The following is a 17,877-nucleotide window of genomic DNA, read 5'->3' as shown; positions in this document are numbered from 1 at the left end:
TGATTTAATTAATATATCCTTTGAAAAAATATTATACAATATCAAAAAATATAATATATGACAGTAAACAATTAAAATAAACAATAAATCTGCTTATAAATAACCGAGATGTAAAATACAATGTTAGTTTCCCATTCCATGTAAGATGGCAGTTAAATCGAACACGGTGCTAGAAACCAGTCGATTGCAGTTCTATCTATATAGTTTCTGACTGGTATATAAGGCCGTGTTAGGGACGCCATGTCCAGATTGTAGCTGGCTTTCTGCGATTGCATATATGTGTGTCTATTATTTTCAAGTACTAACGTTTAATTATTTATTTACAAGATACATCGCAACACGAAGTGTCCTGTGCGTGAAATGTGTTACAATTGATGTTGTGGCTGATTAATTTCTACTAGTGGTGTATGGAATAATTTGATCGACGCGAACAATTTTGTGACTTATGGACCTTCGTTTCTCTGGATTCTTTTGCTACCTCATAAATTGTTTACAAGTTGTTCGCGCTGTTTTGCGACTAAGCAGAGCTTGAAAAACGTGCTATTCGCGCTAGGAATACAATTTCCTTTTCAGGAGTCGTCCACAAGCATCGGATGGACGTGATGCATCTTTACTAGAGGCATTTGCACGTTTTATAACCTGACAGACAACACATCCGAAGTTTCTTTATCCTTATCATGTCATCGCATCTTTGACAAAGTATTATCGGTAAGAATCCAAGCAATATACAATATTCACACTCTCATGTGTTTCCGATCATGTGTAGAATGAAGAAAAAGTGTTCGCTCGTTCAAATCAATCACTAAAAATGTTTGCATATTTTGTAAAATATTATATATTCTTGTAGACATAGAAGTTTTATTTCAGATCTATGTTTCTGCCCTATCTTTTTCAAGATTTCATAATATCATCACTTTATCACATTCCTGGACAAATTTACGCGCACTTTTATATTAACTTCTTTATTGATATGTAGCATTTCAAAAATGTAGTATTAATATAGATATCGAAAATACTTTAGGTACAATGATTATTGTCCTGTGATATGATACATGAGAATGATGAAAGGTTGATTAGTACTCTTTATGTCGATGTTATTCTATCAAATATGTTGTGTTTATCCGTATTTATTTTATTTGTTGTGTTAAAAAACTATATATAAATAAGATTTAACTAGTAAAGAGAACGTACTTGGGTAAATTTGTGTCTAATGCTATATTTTATACGAACTACTTATTAAAATGATTTATTTATTAAACTCTAGTTTGATCATTTGCTATTATTTTATGAAGATGTGCAATTATTAATTTATAATTAACTGTTTTAATGATAGAAAGTCATATATATTGAAATACAGTTCATTGTTTATATAATCAAGTGTTAATATCCATGTCAGTTTTTGTAAATGTACAAACTTTTATGTTTAATTCATTGTTTTAAAACCAATGCAATTAAATATCATTGTCTCCTTGTTTCAGGTCTAGAACAAATAAATGCGTGTCAAGATGTGGTCATCACAAGGTAATAACTCAAACTCAAATGCATCATCCAAAGAAGAAAAGAACCTACGTACATTGGGTATGACATCTGCTATTAGTGTAGCAGAACCAAAGCCCAGTGATTTTACTAGGACCAATGAATTAAAGGAGGCATTAAAGCCATATAATGTATTTGAGTCTGAGGCAGAGTTAAATCACAGAATGGAAATTTTAAGGTATTGCATTTACACTTACATTGTATAATATTGATATTTTGAACACTACTAACTATGTATTATGTTAATTGTTATGTTTGATTAGTAAATTAAACACACTGGTGAAACAATGGATACGGGACACAAGTATTGCCAGAAATATGCCATCCAGCGTAGCTGACCAAGTTGGTGGTAAAATATATACTTTCGGTTCATATAGGTTAGGAGTACATCACAAAGGTGCTGATATAGATGCTCTATGTGTTGTACCACGGCACATCTATAGGTCGGATTATTTTGCATCATTTTTTGAATTACTGAAAATGCAAGAAGAAGTTACAGATTTAAGGGTACGTACTTTACACAATATCAAGTAATCATAACAATTATTTGTCCATTTAATCTGCATTTTCTTTGCATAACATTTACACAGTGAGTAATGCAATTAATATTTAGAGTTATCATTAGTTGATTAGAAATAAAAATCTCTAATTAAATATATCAGAGACATATCATACATAAAATGTTTATTTGTTCAAATGTAAATTTTATAGTTATTTAATTGTGTTATTTAACATATTTTAGGCAGTAGAAGAAGCATTTGTACCAGTAATAAAAATGAATTTTGATGGTATTGAAATTGATATGCTGTTTGCTAAACTGTCACTTAAAGAAATACCTGATTCAATGGTTAGTAACTTACTAATTAATGTATATAATGTTTCTCCACCTTTTTGTAAATTGCATATCAAATAAATTTTCCCCATATTTGTAGGACCTTAAAGATGACATGCTTCTAAAAAATCTGGATCAAAAATGTGTAAGAAGCCTTAACGGTTGTAGAGTAACAGATGAAATACTACGTTTAGTACCCAATATAGAAAATTTTAGGCTGGCACTTAGAGCCATTAAGTTATGGGCAAAACGTAAGATAATCTGCTTTTTAATTTTCGTATGTTTTGAGATGAGACAAGTGTTTTTTATACATTGTTTTATTTTCTCATTTTTAGGACATGGGATATATAGTAATGTATTGGGCTATCTAGGTGGTGTGTCTTGGGCAATGTTGGTTGCAAGAACATGCCAACTTTATCCTAATGCTGTTGCAGCAACATTAATAGAGAAATTTTTCCTTGTATTTTCACAATGGAAGTGGCCACAACCAGTTCTTTTAAAGCAACCTGACAATGTTAATTTAGGCTATCCAGTTTGGGATCCCAGAGTAAGAATCATTCTTAAAGAATAAATATAGATTCTTATAGAATCATTATTAAGAATTATTCTTAATATTGCTTTTGATTAAAACATATTTTATACTAATAAGTTTCTTAATTTAACAAACTTCTTTCCCAAGGTGAATATATCAGATAGATATCACTTAATGCCAATAATCACACCGGCATATCCTCAACAAAATTCAACTTTCAACGTATCAGTATCAACAAGAACAATTATGCAAGAGGCATTCGAAAATGGACTTTCGATAACAGAAGAAATTATCATGGGGAAAGCAACGTGGGACAAATTATTTGAACCTCCAAATTTCTTTGGAAAATATAAACATTATATTGTACTATTGGCGAGAAGTTTGACTGCCGAAGATCAGCTTGAATGGTGTGGACTTGTCGAGTCTAAAATACGACATTTGATAGGTAAAATATTAAACACATATTAAATATATTCAATTATATACAGTGGCTCACGAAAGTATTCGAACGCTTACATATACAAACTTAAATGGCCAAAATAATGTACATTAAAGTAATTTGCTTAGACAAGCAGATATCAATAGGATACAATGTAGGTAGGAGTTATGATACATTTATTAGAAACACACATTGTAAGTGACTCACAAAAAAAGTATTTGAACGCTACATATATTATTAAATTATTTAATATTAATATTTTGTTGGACCATCTTTAGCAGCAATAGTGTGTCTCAATCAATCCATACTGTAAACCTATGATTTTATAAAACTACACTCAACGGAGTTCCATATTTCTATAATTTCATCTTTCAATACTTGCTTTGAGATTATCTGAAATTTATTTCATCTTTCTCCGATTTCAACCCATAAATTTTCAATCGGATTTATGCTTGGACTTTGCGGTGGGGTAATTAACATGTGTGGTGTGTTATATATGATCCATTCTTTCACAATTTTAGCAGTATGCTTAGGATCATTATCTTGTTGGAAGTGGAAACCTTCCAACAATCCTAATTTACGGGCACTTTCTTTACGGTTATTTTTTAAAATATTTAAATACTTATATTTACCAAGTATTCCATCAGTAAATATCAAATTTCCAGTACCACTGGCAGCCATGCACCCCCACGCCATAACCGATTCACCTTCGTGTTTCACTGTTTGATGTAAATGTCGAATTTCCAATACCGTATTTGGTTTTCCTTACACATAATTTTGACCAGCTGATCCAAAAATGTTAAACTTTGGCTTGTCCGAAAAGATGAGTTTATTCCAAAAAGAATTCTTTATTAATATAGGTTTTTGCAAAAGTCAGTCTTTTTTTTATGATTTATCGCATTAATATATGGCTTCTTTCACGGTACTCTATCATGAAAATCATTGTTTCGTAAGATTTGTCGACATAATTCCGGGTGAACTTCTTTATGAAACATATCAGCTACCATACTTGTGAGTTGAGGAGCGAATGTAGTAGGATTTTTTTTTAATTCGCGAATGATAACTTTCTCCTCTCTTCCAATTTCTTTGGTCTACCTGATCGAGCTTTGTTTGCAAGTGTTCCCTCATTCTTTGACTTTTTTATGATATAATGTATTGTGGACTTACTTCTGTTCACAATTCCGGCAATCTTGCTATATGATTTTATTATTATATATTATTTCTCTTTCATACTTTTTTGTTTCAAACTTTTTGGTATTCATTTTAAATACTATTGTGCACACTTTTATGTTACTGTTACTGAAACGATATCCTAATATCAAGTGAACGTACCAATATTTTCATTTAGCAATGATGTTTACATTCAGTGCAAAGGAAGATGAAAAACTATCAACAGTGTTACAGCGTTTGAATACTTTTGTGAGACACTTATCATGAATGTTTCTAATAAATGTATCATAATTCCTGTCTATATTATTGAATTGTTTTAACAAATTAGTTTAGTACACCTCATTTTATTAATTGAAATTTGTAAATGTAAGCGTTCGAATACTTTCGTGAGCCACTGTATGTAGATATGATAAAATTCGTCGATAAACGTGCATTAATCATTATTATAACAAACGAGGTGTTGTACAGAAAAATTAATCGAACGATCCAATAAGTTAAATTATTTGTAATCGAATAAATAATGCGTTAATTTTTGTTATTTTTTGTTTTTATCAATTCGTATAAAAAGTTTTAAACACGATCTGACTATTATATCTTTTATTACTTACGGTTTGCGCAATATCTCGTGAATTTATCGATAACTTCAATGACGATGCATTGGCTGCTTTGTTATTAGTTTACCATATCATGTGTTTGTTCCAGTTAAATGACGTAGATTAAAACAGGTTACTTTTATTGCTGTTATTACAAGTTCCGTATAGGTTTTCATATTACAAGATTATGCATCCTACGCAGAAGTAAATGGACTCTAGATCAATGAATTGTATAAGCTTCTGTCTTAATCTGTGTCTATTGTAATCATAAAAACTTTGACTTTGAATATTTATTTTGTCGATACTGCAATGCTAATAATCCGCGGGTGCCAAAATGGCAAAACCCTAACTCTTAAAAACAGGTACTCTGGAAAGAAATCCACACATTACATTGGCACATGTGAATCCGGAGGCATTTCCACCGCTAAAACCAGAGCCGGAGGGACACTGCTCCATGTGGTTTATCGGCTTGTTATTTGCTAAAAGCGAAAATTTAAACATTGATCTAACGTATGATATAAAATCGTTCGTGGACTCAAGTAAGTATATTATGACATGTGTAATTAAATAATTTAATTTTTAATTTTCATACATACTCATAAACCAATAAAATTATAGTTCTGAGGCAAGCGGAACAGTTGAACTTGTTAAAAGATGGTATGTGGATTGAAGCAAAACACGTGAAGAGAAAGGATCTTCATACTTATGTATCTCCTAGTTTGCTCAAACGAGAAAGAAAAGTAATTCATTTTTCTTTTAATCTCATTTCCCTTGTTTATTTACTTGTGCATTTGTTTATTGATGATTTCTTTCTTACAGATTTCTGGCAATGTACATAAAAACGGAAATATTGCTGGGAATGGTAACACTGGTAGCGTTTCTCCACGAAACCAAGGGGATTTGACGAACAGGAAGAGACTATCCGACCAAAGCACAGACACATACGGAAAAAGGCGAAGGGCCACCGATAATGAGCAAGCAGTAGCCCATGTAGGTACTGAAAATAAAATATTAATCGTTATTAATTAATTATCTTTGTTTTGATATGTAATGTAGGATTATTTATTTAGAGTTGATTAAACAGGAAACGGTGGTTATTTAACGTGAACTAAATACAATAATGTGCTATAACTAAGACAATTAAATAATTAATTTACAACTCTCGTCACCACGGTTCCAACGCTCTCTTTCACGCGGACCACATTCTCTGACTTCTCAACTCACGACTGACTATTAATTCGTCTTTCTCCCTTAAGCATCCCTTTATCTTTTCTTATAGCCTCACCACGTACGTGTTTCGCAACTGCTTGTGACCATAGTCGTCACGTAGGCCTTTTTTCCGCGTAACTATTCGACTGAAAGACCGACGACACATTGATGAGCTTGTCAGCACTTAGGCTTTTTCACGACATTGTTTATGGTTCATCCGAAATTTCTTAGGCCATTTATCCACGATACTACAGTAATATTTAATAAAATTTTATTTATAGGGAGAAGACGGGTCGCTAGTCGTTCAGTCTTGTGGGGAAGACAGTAATTCCGGATTTAGCTTGGATGAATACAAACAAACGTTGACAGCTACTAAGGATGTAAGTTATTATACATATAATGAACAATAATTGTCATATAACAGATTAGTTAACTACATATAAAAATAGAGCAGCAATAGTAAGATAAGTTTGGATTTGTTGTAGAAGACATTAATTTTAATGTAAATCGGAATCTTGCGGAGGTAAGGAGCGGAGAATATAGCAGTATCGATACATTCAATTTATTTGCAACGTCCCGCTTCTTTCTCTTACTTTAGTTTTCCCAACAATCTTAGTACTTTAACTGTTTCGTTATTTGAAATATTTTAGGAAGGGCCTACTGGTGCATCTACAGTAGCACAGGAAGGATACGTTTGCACTTGACCACTGCAGGATTACTACCTCACGTCGATCCACAGATGCTCCTCTGGGCCATCTAGACTGTAATCGCTTCTCATGCAACCATCCACTGCCCACTGTAAGTCCCCTGTTTCGTAAAAACAAAGCAACGTCATGCGTTGGAGAAAACTACCCGTTGGAGTCAATCGATGCACGATTATGTGACAGACGCTCTAATTTTAATATTTATGAACAACATCAACAGTCAATGGAAACAATTGGACAACAATGAAAAAAAGGCCACTAACAAATGATTGTGCCAGTGTCTGTGATGTTACTTTTTTATCATAAAAATCGCGTTAGTCATTTTGGAAAGTCGTGACCGAAGAGTTAGTAATAACCAAATGGAGCATTGCTATGTCTCTAAGGTTCATAATTTTTTTATATTTCATTTTGTACATATCGCTTATAATAATTTTTATCCATAAAATTATTAAAAAAAGAAAGAAAAAAATTAAAATAAAAGGAAAAGGAAAAAAGATAAAAGAGACACGGTGTCAGGTTTAGGAAAATAATTCGTGTCATTGCGCTGAAGTGTGAATAGGTAATGATATTTTGATTAAATGCTTCTATTAGGATTTTCAGCTAAATGAAAAGGAAAAGGAAGAAAGAAAAGATTCGATGTTGCGAGGAAGAAACGTATTCTTGTATAAAAAGCATTTCTTTAATGCATAAGTAGATAAAAGATAAAAAAAAGGATGTACGTTTCAGTTGTAAATAATTCATGCAACAAATCGTTACTCTCGCGTCGGTGTAAATTATATGAAACAAACAGTGTCTCTTTAAGTTTGTAACAGTATAATCGTAGTATGATAGTAGATCTTAGTTTCTTTAATTATTTTATAATATTTTTCAACTATTTATATTATCTATACTAAACGATTATCTCTCTTGAATATTAGTTGCTGTACGAGCTTAATTCTAATATATACGGCATTCTCTATATTTTTCACATAAGATGCCTGAAAAAATTATTTTTTTCTTTATCGTAACCTATCGAGTAACAGAAGGAAAATCACCGGCACTGGCATAAGAAATTGAATGTTTCATTTACAGAAGAATCATCGATTATAGCATTAATTAGATTCAAATATATGGTTACTCATAGTTAATATTCTGTAAATGAAACACCTGTAATTAAGCCATTGACTATCTTTGTTAACGATCGTGTTACGTAGAAGATATGTTTCGTATGAAGAGTCGCTTTTTAGTTTTTATTCACAGAAAACGAAGTTATAGCTTTAACAATGCAACATGGGACTGGCATCTGGATTATTCAAATCATCTATATCACCTATTGGTGAGTTTTTCAGGTGTTCGACTGCCTTCAGTTTCCTTTCAGTTTAGAATTATATCCTGTAATGACCCCGATTCTATCTTTTTTATCGTTTCATTGCTTTTCTTTACGAATTACCAACTGTGTTAAAGGCATGTCGGTTATTAACACACGTTTCGAGGTGTTTGATGTTCACTCTTTAATAATAATAATATATGTATAAGTATCGATACAAACGATACATTGAAATGTATAGGTTAATCTCAGAAACTAAGTATTTGCAGGGTAATCTTCGTGATATATATTTACATACAAATTATGATTTTTGTATCGACTCGTGTATTAATATCGCGACACAAATTAAGTAGTTGTTTCTACATTCATACAATTATTATCATTTATTTTCATACCACATTCTATATTTTTGTTTCATAAGTCTTTTTCGAAAATATGTGATTCGATTAAGACTTATTTCGATACTCTGCGAATACTATAGTTACTTCTATTGAGATTAGGGACCATTTCGTTATTTGTACATATTCGTCGTAATCTTGAGATCATTTCATTTCCTTATACGGCTTCTTTCCTCGTGTATGGTTTACGTTGCGCCAATTGAAGTGTAAATGTATAGTCGAAAAATTATGCTGTATTAGAAAATGGCTTTCCTTCTTTCTTTCCGTTATAGCTTCAGTTATGGTATAGTTAGAATAGTGTATAATAGATAAGCAATATGTTATATTATTTATAGCGTACTCTATCAGTTTGTTATGTTATCCACTCTGTTCGATTAATACGAGCATTCGAGAGTTTTACAGACCTAGGCAAATGTACATAAAAATTCCGATTTATATGTAAACTAAGATTTTTTAATCCAGAATAAAAATTTTTCTTACAAAAAAAAAATATGGACAATCTATTATGTTTTCCGCTACGAAGAATATTATTTATTCTGCTGTTTATATGAATTGCTTGCTTTATATGTAAATATTTCATTCCGATATGAGAATGGATCTCGATTCGATGTTACACATTTTAATATTTAAAAAAAAGAAAAAAAAAGAAAAAAGATATTTATATCGTTAGTGATTAATCATTTCTATTCTGTATTAATTTTACATTTCTTAGATGTAACAAAGATCATAGAAACAAAGAGTTATATTTGCAATATTATTTCGGACTCGTTTTACGAAAAGGTATTTTCTTCTTTTGCTTTCATAGTTGAACACATTAAACTCTATTCATTAATCTCAGCTTAGTGTTACATTAGTGAACTACATTTATTTTTATCAGATTTAACACTTGCGATTTTGTTTTATTTGGATAACTTCCCATGAATTTTTGTCGTACATCGATTATAAAATCATGTTTTCTCGATATAATTTCAATTAAAATTTGACAGCTATTATATTTCTCGATTTCACAATAAAATACTATTACAAATCTAGTGGTAATGATCTTGGGTGGCAACTATTTCAATGTTGTATCTAAAAAAATACTTTCTTGTGATGATTGAATTACGAAGTATTCTCGTATTCTCGTTTAGCTTGATATTGCTAGTAGTTATTGATATTGCTGATAGTTATTTTCAAAAACTGACCCCAAAGCAGCGATAAAGTCATAAAAAGCTCACATAATATGCAGAGAAGTGCCTCACAACATACTTACATTTCGTAATTAATCGATAGTTTAAGGAGACCCTCTATAACGTATATCTGCTTTGAAAGTTACATTTGTTTTATTTGCTGTTTACTACACGAATTTATGTTACCACTGTATTCTTACGACTCTACAATCCACTTATAACAATGGTCAGTTCCTATTTCTTGAATAAGAACGAAGGGTATAATCAATTACAACCTTTATCCTTATAGACGAATTAAAATCCGGTTATAGAGGGTTAGTAGTTACACATTAAATTTGTGTAAAAATCTATGTCTTTTAATTTTTTTAATAGATGCTAGATGTTTCTCGGTTGCTCGTTTGTGTCTTTTAATAAATAAAATTTTTTAATTGTCGTAATACTACTTCCATAGATCGAAAATATAAAATACGTTATTTATATTTGACGTAGGTTCCTCTTCTTTAAATTCAGTTTCTTCCATTTTTCGCCATTTCATAAAATGGACTCGAAAACGACTAGTTATCGTGCAATACATAAATTTCTAAGAATTTTCGACTGATTCTTTGGTTAAACGTAGCGATAATCGATTAGAAACTTTAAACGTATACTTGATCGGGAAAGGGAAAGTTACGATTATAGAGAAACATTTTCTTTGAAAAAATACACGTTTCGTGAAGCCAAGTGTGCGCTCGTATAAATTAGCGTTTCAAAGAGTTAGAGATCGGCATACCAAGCTTTGCGCGTATTTTTTCTAACAAAATCATGTCTTTAATCGAGACTTTTCCATTGCTTATTGATAATTCTATTACTAAATTAATTTTCCAAGTTTGGACGCGACAGCAAAGATTTTTCGAGTATCTGTTATGATACGATTAGATTAAGTATGGCAGCTTATAATGCTCAATGAAAATGCTCAGGAAACAATTTTCTATGATTAAATCGTATTACAATATCAACGAATTTCATAGAATAATTAAAAGTTTCATGCTGCTTATACTCAATGAATATTTTTTAAATAGTCCAAACTTTTCTCATTGAATATTTTTGTTCAGCATTCAGTTTTTGAAATCTCACACGACTTCTGGAATTCTCATTATCTCTTTATTACTAATATAGTTCTCAATAATATTTACTAATATAATTACAAAGAGAAAACGCTGTACTTTCGTGTAGTCAATTTACTTATTGTTATTATAGTTATAATGATAACAGTTGCTATTTTCGTTAATTATCACTAATATTATTATTTAATTTTTTGCTATCGAAATAGGACATATAACGAAGAACAAATGTACATCATAATAGTTCAACGTTATCTAACGGAGAAAACACGCGATTGAAATGACGTGAATAGTATCGTGAGATTTTACACAATACTATCAGGCAGATTAATATAAGCAGTGAACATCAATATTATCCTCGCACGTAGTAACAATAAGTGGAAGAAGAAATTCTTTCGTTTCTTAGAAAAAGGAAGAAAAGAAAACAAATGAGATCGTGTACTCGAACTCCATTCACGTATTTTTTCGTTTCGAAACGTCAGACATGTCTATAACACATTCGTATATTCTCGATCAATTCTCGAGAACGTCAAGTCGTTCTCTCTGTGTGTCGATGTGACGTTCTCGAGTCGATAAACGAATAAAAAGCCCCCCAAAAAGCAAACAAAACGAGTAGATAAAGATAAAAAACGAAACGGTGAACACACCATCCGTAGCACACTTCTCTCTTATACAATATAAACGAATAAACAAGAAAGAAACGAGTAAAAAGGTAAAAACGAAAAATTCGAAAAAAATTTCTGAGGGCAAGACTAAGTCTATCGTTTAGAAACGAGTGTTTTTGAGAGTGCGCGAAATAGTAAAAAATTTCAAAAGTTTCTTGACCGATCTAGAATTCTTCTCGAGCGTTGTCCTGTATTATAACTCTCTTTTTCTCTCTCTCTCTCTCTTTCTCTCTTTGTCCCTGTCTGTCTTTCTCTTTCTCCCGCTATTTTTCTCTGTTTCTTGAACACAACGTGAAAAGAACTCAGAACGAAAGACATTTAGTGAACTCTCGCTTCCATTAACCGCAAACACACAGAGAACAGTACGCACGAACACATACATATAATTCGAAATACACAGAGAACAGACAGAATATTGTACATGAAGTATCGTGTGTACACTTAACGTGCATATTCGTACACACAAACACATACACCAGAGGACCTCGTGCACAGGCAGACGCACGATTTTATACGGAACATAATTGTGGGAGGTAACCGCGAATGCATCTGCGAGGCGTATTAACATGTGAACGTGTGAGTCAATTTTGTCTGAATGAAGAAAAAAAAGGAAAGAAAGAAATAAATAGCATCGAATACATTACCATGTGTTTATGTGCTTGTATAGCATACACAGGCTGTTACGATATACCGACCGACACGGTCCCGTTCCTAAAAATCTCCATGCACGCCCGTGCGAATTGGTATGGATTTGATTTTTAGTTATCAAGAATCGTACATCACGGCCACAGGATACGCATGTGAACGAATCGTTCTAATCGTGGCGAAATTCTTTTACGTTCTCCGTACCGACGAAGAAGCCGTTTTGTGCCGATGATCAACTTTGAGAAATGAAAAATGACAACCGCGAAGGAGGAAAGGGTGAAAAAGCGATTCTCGATATACACTAACTTGCTCCGCTGGGAATGAACACGAGCTATTAATAGTCGCTACCGCAGAGTATCGTTCGAACGGTTTATTATTTACCTGTATTATCGGTTCATACTTATCCTTTAACTTTTCTTTCCTTCTCTTTTTTCTTTTTTTTATTTTATAATCATCATGTATTCGATTAAAACAAATTTATCAGTATAATATACCTTTGTTTACGAACGTCTGGACGATTCGGCCATGAGTACTAAGAATTCGCTCCATACCATCGTACACCGAGTAAGCAACCAACCATCGTCTGGTTCGTTGTCCCGCGATCGTATAAGTCGCGGCCGTGTATCTCTGCTCTGAAACGAAACGCGTGCAAAGCCTTTGCCGTCTGTTTCTTTTCCATGTCTGAATACCTCGTGGAGGATCAGCCGTGTCTCTCCGGATTGGCGTTAAAGGTACATGACGATGCACACTGTTACTTAAGTTCCTGCCACTGAAAGTGTACACACGTGCTGTAAACGTGCATGGATCGCAGCGGACCGTGTGGCGAGAGATCGGTGTATCGTGAAGGCCGTATGCACGTTAGCTGTTACTCCATTCGTAGGATCGAGGTCGTTGTAAAGAGATAACACACGACGTCAGGGTCCACGTGCTTCGACCTGGCAATAGGGACGATTATTTACCGTGAAGCACGAGTTATATGCATAATTTGTATCCCCCTCGGCAGTTGTACACTCTGTATCTTTCTTGAATAAACCGAAATAAATTTTTCTTTTAATTCCTTCAGCCAACACGTATTTGTGTTCGACGACGATTAGATAGAATGATACATTCCGAGAGCTTGATATACGTATATCGCTGGTACGTTGTAAACCACGTACAAGTGGCTTCCAATAGAGAAAAATTGATTAGACAGATTCGATCTCTGTAGTCATTCTATCTGGGCGACGTTGACGTTTATTCTTTTTAGACCTGACACTTAATTCTAGTTCGGTTAATAATCGTCGATCGTACACCGTTTACCGTATCATAAGAAGATTGATAGTGAAAGTAATGTTTTAGGGATATGAAGGAAATATATAATTGCATTGATTAAAGTAATTATTACTAAGGGAAATTAAAGAAGTTGAAAGGTTACGAAAGATGAGTCTTTTATCACAGTAGAAAATTATAGTGCGCGTTTAACAGCTTTACGTTTAATATTTAAGAATTGAATCTATCGTTTCACTGTTCGATTATAAGATCAAGTCGTATATCCGTAATTAATGGTTCGAATAATTTGTTTCTTTTATATGTTCAACAAATTCAACAAGTTGAGTTGATCCTTGTAATCATTCAAATAATACTTTTCAAAACGGAGAGATATGCCATCGATGCTTTTACTATCTACAAATAAGTTGAAACGTGTAAATTATGTATGTACTAAACAAATTTAGTGCAAGAATTTAATAATATTCAGTGATGTTATATTTGGAAAATAACTCACAACGCCAAACGTTTCTAAGGAAAACACATAGAACTTGCCAGCGGTAAGGTATGATGGTTTCTGCGATCGAGCGATACAAAATATTAAAGATCGCGTGTATTGTTCCGGTAATTCATACCAGTTTATGAAATAGCAAGCCACTTGCATTTCACTACTCTGGAAGCGATACAGTTAGTACTTTTGTTGAAATTATGAAGTCATAAAAATTTTAGTTACTTGTGTGCTTTTCGATTTACGGTGATCATTTTTGAATTATTGAATTATTATATTTTAATGGTTGTAACATGAGGAATATTGAAATAAATAATAAAAACTACTTTCTCTATGTATTATTTTTGATAATTACCTCGTTAATTAGACACTCCCCCAAGAAACAGTAGGAGAATGCTAATAGTACAACAGCGCATGAGTAAATTATAAAATGTATGGTATTTATGTCTTCTCCAGAGTCGGTCGTCTATAAAATTTTACTTATTTATTTTAAAATAATAATAAATTGAGAGTGCAGAATAAGCAAGACTTCCTTAAACCATTAAAAAACCAAGAAAAGATTGCAAAGTAAATTAAATTACAAATAAATTAAATACAGGAATACTACAAAATGTAAACAATTATATCATTACCATGAGTAATTGGTAGACCACGATGCATAAAGAGAATATTAATCCTAATGTTTGTATAAACATCAGAGAACTAAATGCCTTTGCTAAAATACTTGCCAATCTGCAATTAAATTAACAATAACATTTTCAATCAGATCGTACCAGGTCAACGAAGGAATTTTATTTTTATGTTCGTCGACTTACTGGAGAAGCTCGATGTGTCGCTCAACGAGCGCTCTCATTTCTGGAGAATATATTTGCGGTTCAATACTGATATTTCTGGCACGACGTGCCAGAATTGAAAGTTGACTACAAAGGTGAAACGTTAACGTCACCAAAAGACTGTCCGCGCCGGTTGCACCGATTGTTAACAACATACTTGCTGGTATTAAATAAACGCACAATAAAGCGTATGATTGTACTCCTGTCACTTCATAAATGTTATTCACTTTCATCGGTAACTCGTAAGGAAGCGTACAATTATTGAATTCTGCGAATTAATGTGATATGTTAACGAAACGTAAATATATACTCAAAATATAACGAATAGGGTCAGTTCACGATTTTATAGACAATATTAGAAAAGTCGTCTGTAGTTGAAGAGTTAATAATATTTAGTTAATAACTTTATATATATTATTAATAATATATTAATACTAAAAGCTTTGATTTTACAAAAGTACAAAAATACAAAAAAATACATTTTTCCATCAAACTCACATTCTACTACTTATACCACTTATCGAAAATGAAGAGAAGGAAGACCGAAGAAGAGCATCGAGTACATAAATTCGCGTTTGCTTGGCCGTCGAACGAAACTGTGCTGGAAACGACCGCGAAAAAGAGAATCGCACAGTCGGTGGTCGTGCAAAATCTTCGACAAACTGTGACAGGCTCGTAAAACGTAACCGTTTTGTGTATCGTGAAGGAAGTAACTGTCGCCTTGGAACACCATAAAGCTGCATACGCGAGGTAACTGTACGCGTGATCGTATGGATACGGATATCGAATGCGTTTCCTGGATCTGGGCGATAAAGTTCGCATTAAAGTCTTGATTTATCCTGCATGAGTATTCGCGACGCGTTGATAATACCTGCCGGCTTAATAAAATCGCCACTTTTACTACTTTTTCCATCCCACAATCTACGTTGTTTTACATTTTAAGTTTGAAACATCAAGTACCGATTTCCGAATTTAAAATTAAGTTCTTGTTGATGGGAATTGAAATGCTCGACATCACACAAATATATATTTTGCTTGACTTAAAGTACGGAAAATAAACCAAAAAGCAATTAAAAATAAACTCTACTTATTCACGCATCACATTTACTTGTTAAATTATCTTCATTCATTTTACCCTTAGATTTAAAAATTTTGCACAATGGACGATATAGAGCATTTAAGGAATAGAGAAATGTTTCGAAGCAAAAATATGCACAAAATTCATATTAATATATTCTCTAGTTATTTGGTGACACTAAATCAAAAAGTAATCAAGAGTAGCATCTATCCATATATCGCATTGACTCCTACTTATTATCAATAGATTATTCTTACTAATATCATTCCTCTTTGAATAAGAATATCAATAGCCTGAACTTCGTCGATCGACAGAATCAATCTATTCTCTCGAATTATAGATACAAACCACCGAACTACAGATTGAACTTACTGGATAAAAGACAGCCGACGATTGGTTTGGCATAAAACAAGGTGGGCACGAAGAATAAAGACAAGACCGACGAGGTGGAAAATAACGTGGCGGCCACGTTATACCAAACGACCGTTCGCCTTTCCTCTTCTGATTTATACAATCCAAGCTTCACGTCCCTTTTCACGACCGTTAGCAATGGTAGCACGAGATGCATATTCAACCGAAACATCATGGCCTTCAGTACTATCAAGATGGTCGGGAACGATAACGTGATATTCTTCAGTGTCTTCTCAAGGTCGTGTATATTCTGCAGCAGAGTCACAATCTCCAACCAGGTGAAGATCACGACGTACGTAATGTAGAAGAAAAATCGAACATCGTTACGATTATGCGGCCATAGCCCGGATAAGTTCAAGAGTCGTTTGCTCCACGAGATCACGTTCTCGTCGTAGAACAGTTCTACATACGACGATATCGGCTTCTTCATTCTTAAAGACGTGACAACTTGACTCAAGACTTTTAGCTTGAGGACTGCTACAGTATCGAATTGCAATTGTCGAGATATTACTCTTTTTTCAAGTGTCATGTATATTGTAATTTATGGAGATTAAGATCCTTTTCGTGTCAACTGTAATCCGATGTACATATTGAAGGATGGTAGAATAACACATGGCAAAAGGAACTAGTGTTATAGCTTTTGATACGATTCGTAAGGATTCAGTTGCTCTTTAAGTATGTATATTTGATATATTTGATCAATAGTGGAAAAAAAAGTTCCTGAATTTGTGATACTTCTCTTATAGCCGGTAATTAGACTTTTCATAAAGATAGTAGAGAAGAGACAGTTTGTATCGGAAAATTAGAGATTCTCGTGAGTCTTTTCGATCGATATTAATTGTCTATTAATGAGTGATTACATATTCTCTGATCGCTGTCGTCTCGAGGCGCGACACGCCATTGATGCGAATTGTTCGAATCGCTGTCGCAATTTTGTCACCGACGTATCTGCATACGTTAGGAAGTTTGAAGCGACAATCGTAAGTGAACTTCGAAAGTAAACTTTGATAGCGAACACGTAATAGACCAATTACTATCTCCTCCGCCATTTGCAATTAGTAACTTTTTTCTTGCGCTCGCGGTGAAGGCGCTATTATTTTCTTACACTTGCGTTTCTTTCGTTCGAAAAGTTCGAGTTTAAGATAAAATACGTAACATTTCATTTGTAACGTTGGTCTGAGGTGCAACATTGTATCGACTAGAATAAATTTCTATAATATTATGTAACAGTTAATATAACAGTGATAATCTATAAAAACGCATAGCGCGGCGTTAAAGTGGTATTAATGTAAGTGGTAATATTCTGTACACTCGAAAAGAAATAAATTCATTTTGTCAAAAAGCAAGTTTATTTAGTATGTTATTTAATATGTTACAAAGAAAATAGGATTATATTTTTCCTAGAATGCCAAAAGCACAGAGCTTCTCTGTATATTTATGTAGACTTGTACATACAAATCCATACGAGAAACGAATGCCAAAATTTACTTAAAAGAAAGAACAG

General features: G+C 33.0%; 2 protein-coding genes across 3 annotated transcripts; one reads left to right on the top strand and one right to left on the bottom strand.

The window, feature by feature from the left end:
• Window positions 1-224: 224 nt before the first annotated feature.
• Window positions 225-13,365, top strand: LOC126869324 (poly(A) polymerase type 3). 2 transcript variants are annotated; one of them, XR_007690892.1, is made up of 12 exons: window positions 225-708; window positions 1,479-1,714; window positions 1,800-2,043; window positions 2,279-2,383; window positions 2,469-2,619; window positions 2,704-2,915; window positions 3,048-3,345; window positions 5,465-5,641; window positions 5,721-5,842; window positions 5,922-6,096; window positions 6,593-6,691; window positions 6,962-13,365. XR_007690892.1 is itself a non-coding variant. In XM_050625709.1 (12 exons), the coding sequence occupies exons 2-12, from the start codon at window positions 1,494-1,496 to the stop codon at window positions 7,013-7,015; spliced, it is 1,854 nt and encodes a 617-aa protein (XP_050481666.1). In that variant the 5' UTR covers window positions 226-708; window positions 1,479-1,493; the 3' UTR covers window positions 7,016-13,365. The 2 variants fall into 2 exon arrangements, 1 of the variants encoding a protein (XP_050481666.1); XM_050625709.1 differs by having other exon boundaries at window positions 226-708; window positions 5,922-6,092.
• LOC126869331 (odorant receptor 2a-like) lies at window positions 11,866-17,758 on the bottom strand. Its single transcript, XM_050625730.1, has 5 exons — window positions 16,335-17,758; window positions 14,867-15,152; window positions 14,684-14,783; window positions 14,407-14,517; window positions 11,866-14,216 (listed from the first exon to the last, which is right to left on the bottom strand). The coding sequence occupies exons 1-5, from the start codon at window positions 16,900-16,902 to the stop codon at window positions 14,007-14,009; spliced, it is 1,275 nt and encodes a 424-aa protein (XP_050481687.1). The 5' UTR covers window positions 16,903-17,758; the 3' UTR covers window positions 11,866-14,006.
• Between the last annotated feature and the right edge of the window lie 119 nt (window positions 17,759-17,877).

The sequence above is a fragment of the Bombus huntii genome, chromosome 9, assembly GCF_024542735.1.
Source record: "Bombus huntii isolate Logan2020A chromosome 9, iyBomHunt1.1, whole genome shotgun sequence".
Lineage (NCBI taxonomy): Eukaryota > Metazoa > Arthropoda > Insecta > Hymenoptera > Apidae > Bombus > Bombus huntii.
Note: the sequence above shows the minus strand (reverse complement) of the source record. Positions and strands in the feature narration are given on the sequence as shown.

Coding starts and splice junctions, on each gene's coding strand:
- LOC126869324 (XM_050625709.1), top strand. CDS start 1,494: ATGCGTGTCAAGATGTGGTCATCACAAGGTAATAACTCAAACTCAAAT. Junction 1,715..1,799: donor CACAGAATGGAAATTTTAAG/GTATTGCATTTA, acceptor ATGTTTGATTAG/TAAATTAAACACACTGGTGA. Junction 5,843..5,921: donor TGCTCAAACGAGAAAGAAAA/GTAATTCATTTT, acceptor TCTTTCTTACAG/ATTTCTGGCAATGTACATAA.
- LOC126869331 (XM_050625730.1), bottom strand. CDS start 16,902: ATGACACTTGAAAAAAGAGTAATATCTCGACAATTGCAATTCGATACT. Junction 14,784..14,866: donor CGACACATCGAGCTTCTCCA/GTAAGTCGACGA, acceptor ATTTAATTGCAG/ATTGGCAAGTATTTTAGCAA. Junction 14,217..14,406: donor GGGAGTGTCTAATTAACGAG/GTAATTATCAAA, acceptor TATCGCTTCCAG/AGTAGTGAAATGCAAGTGGC.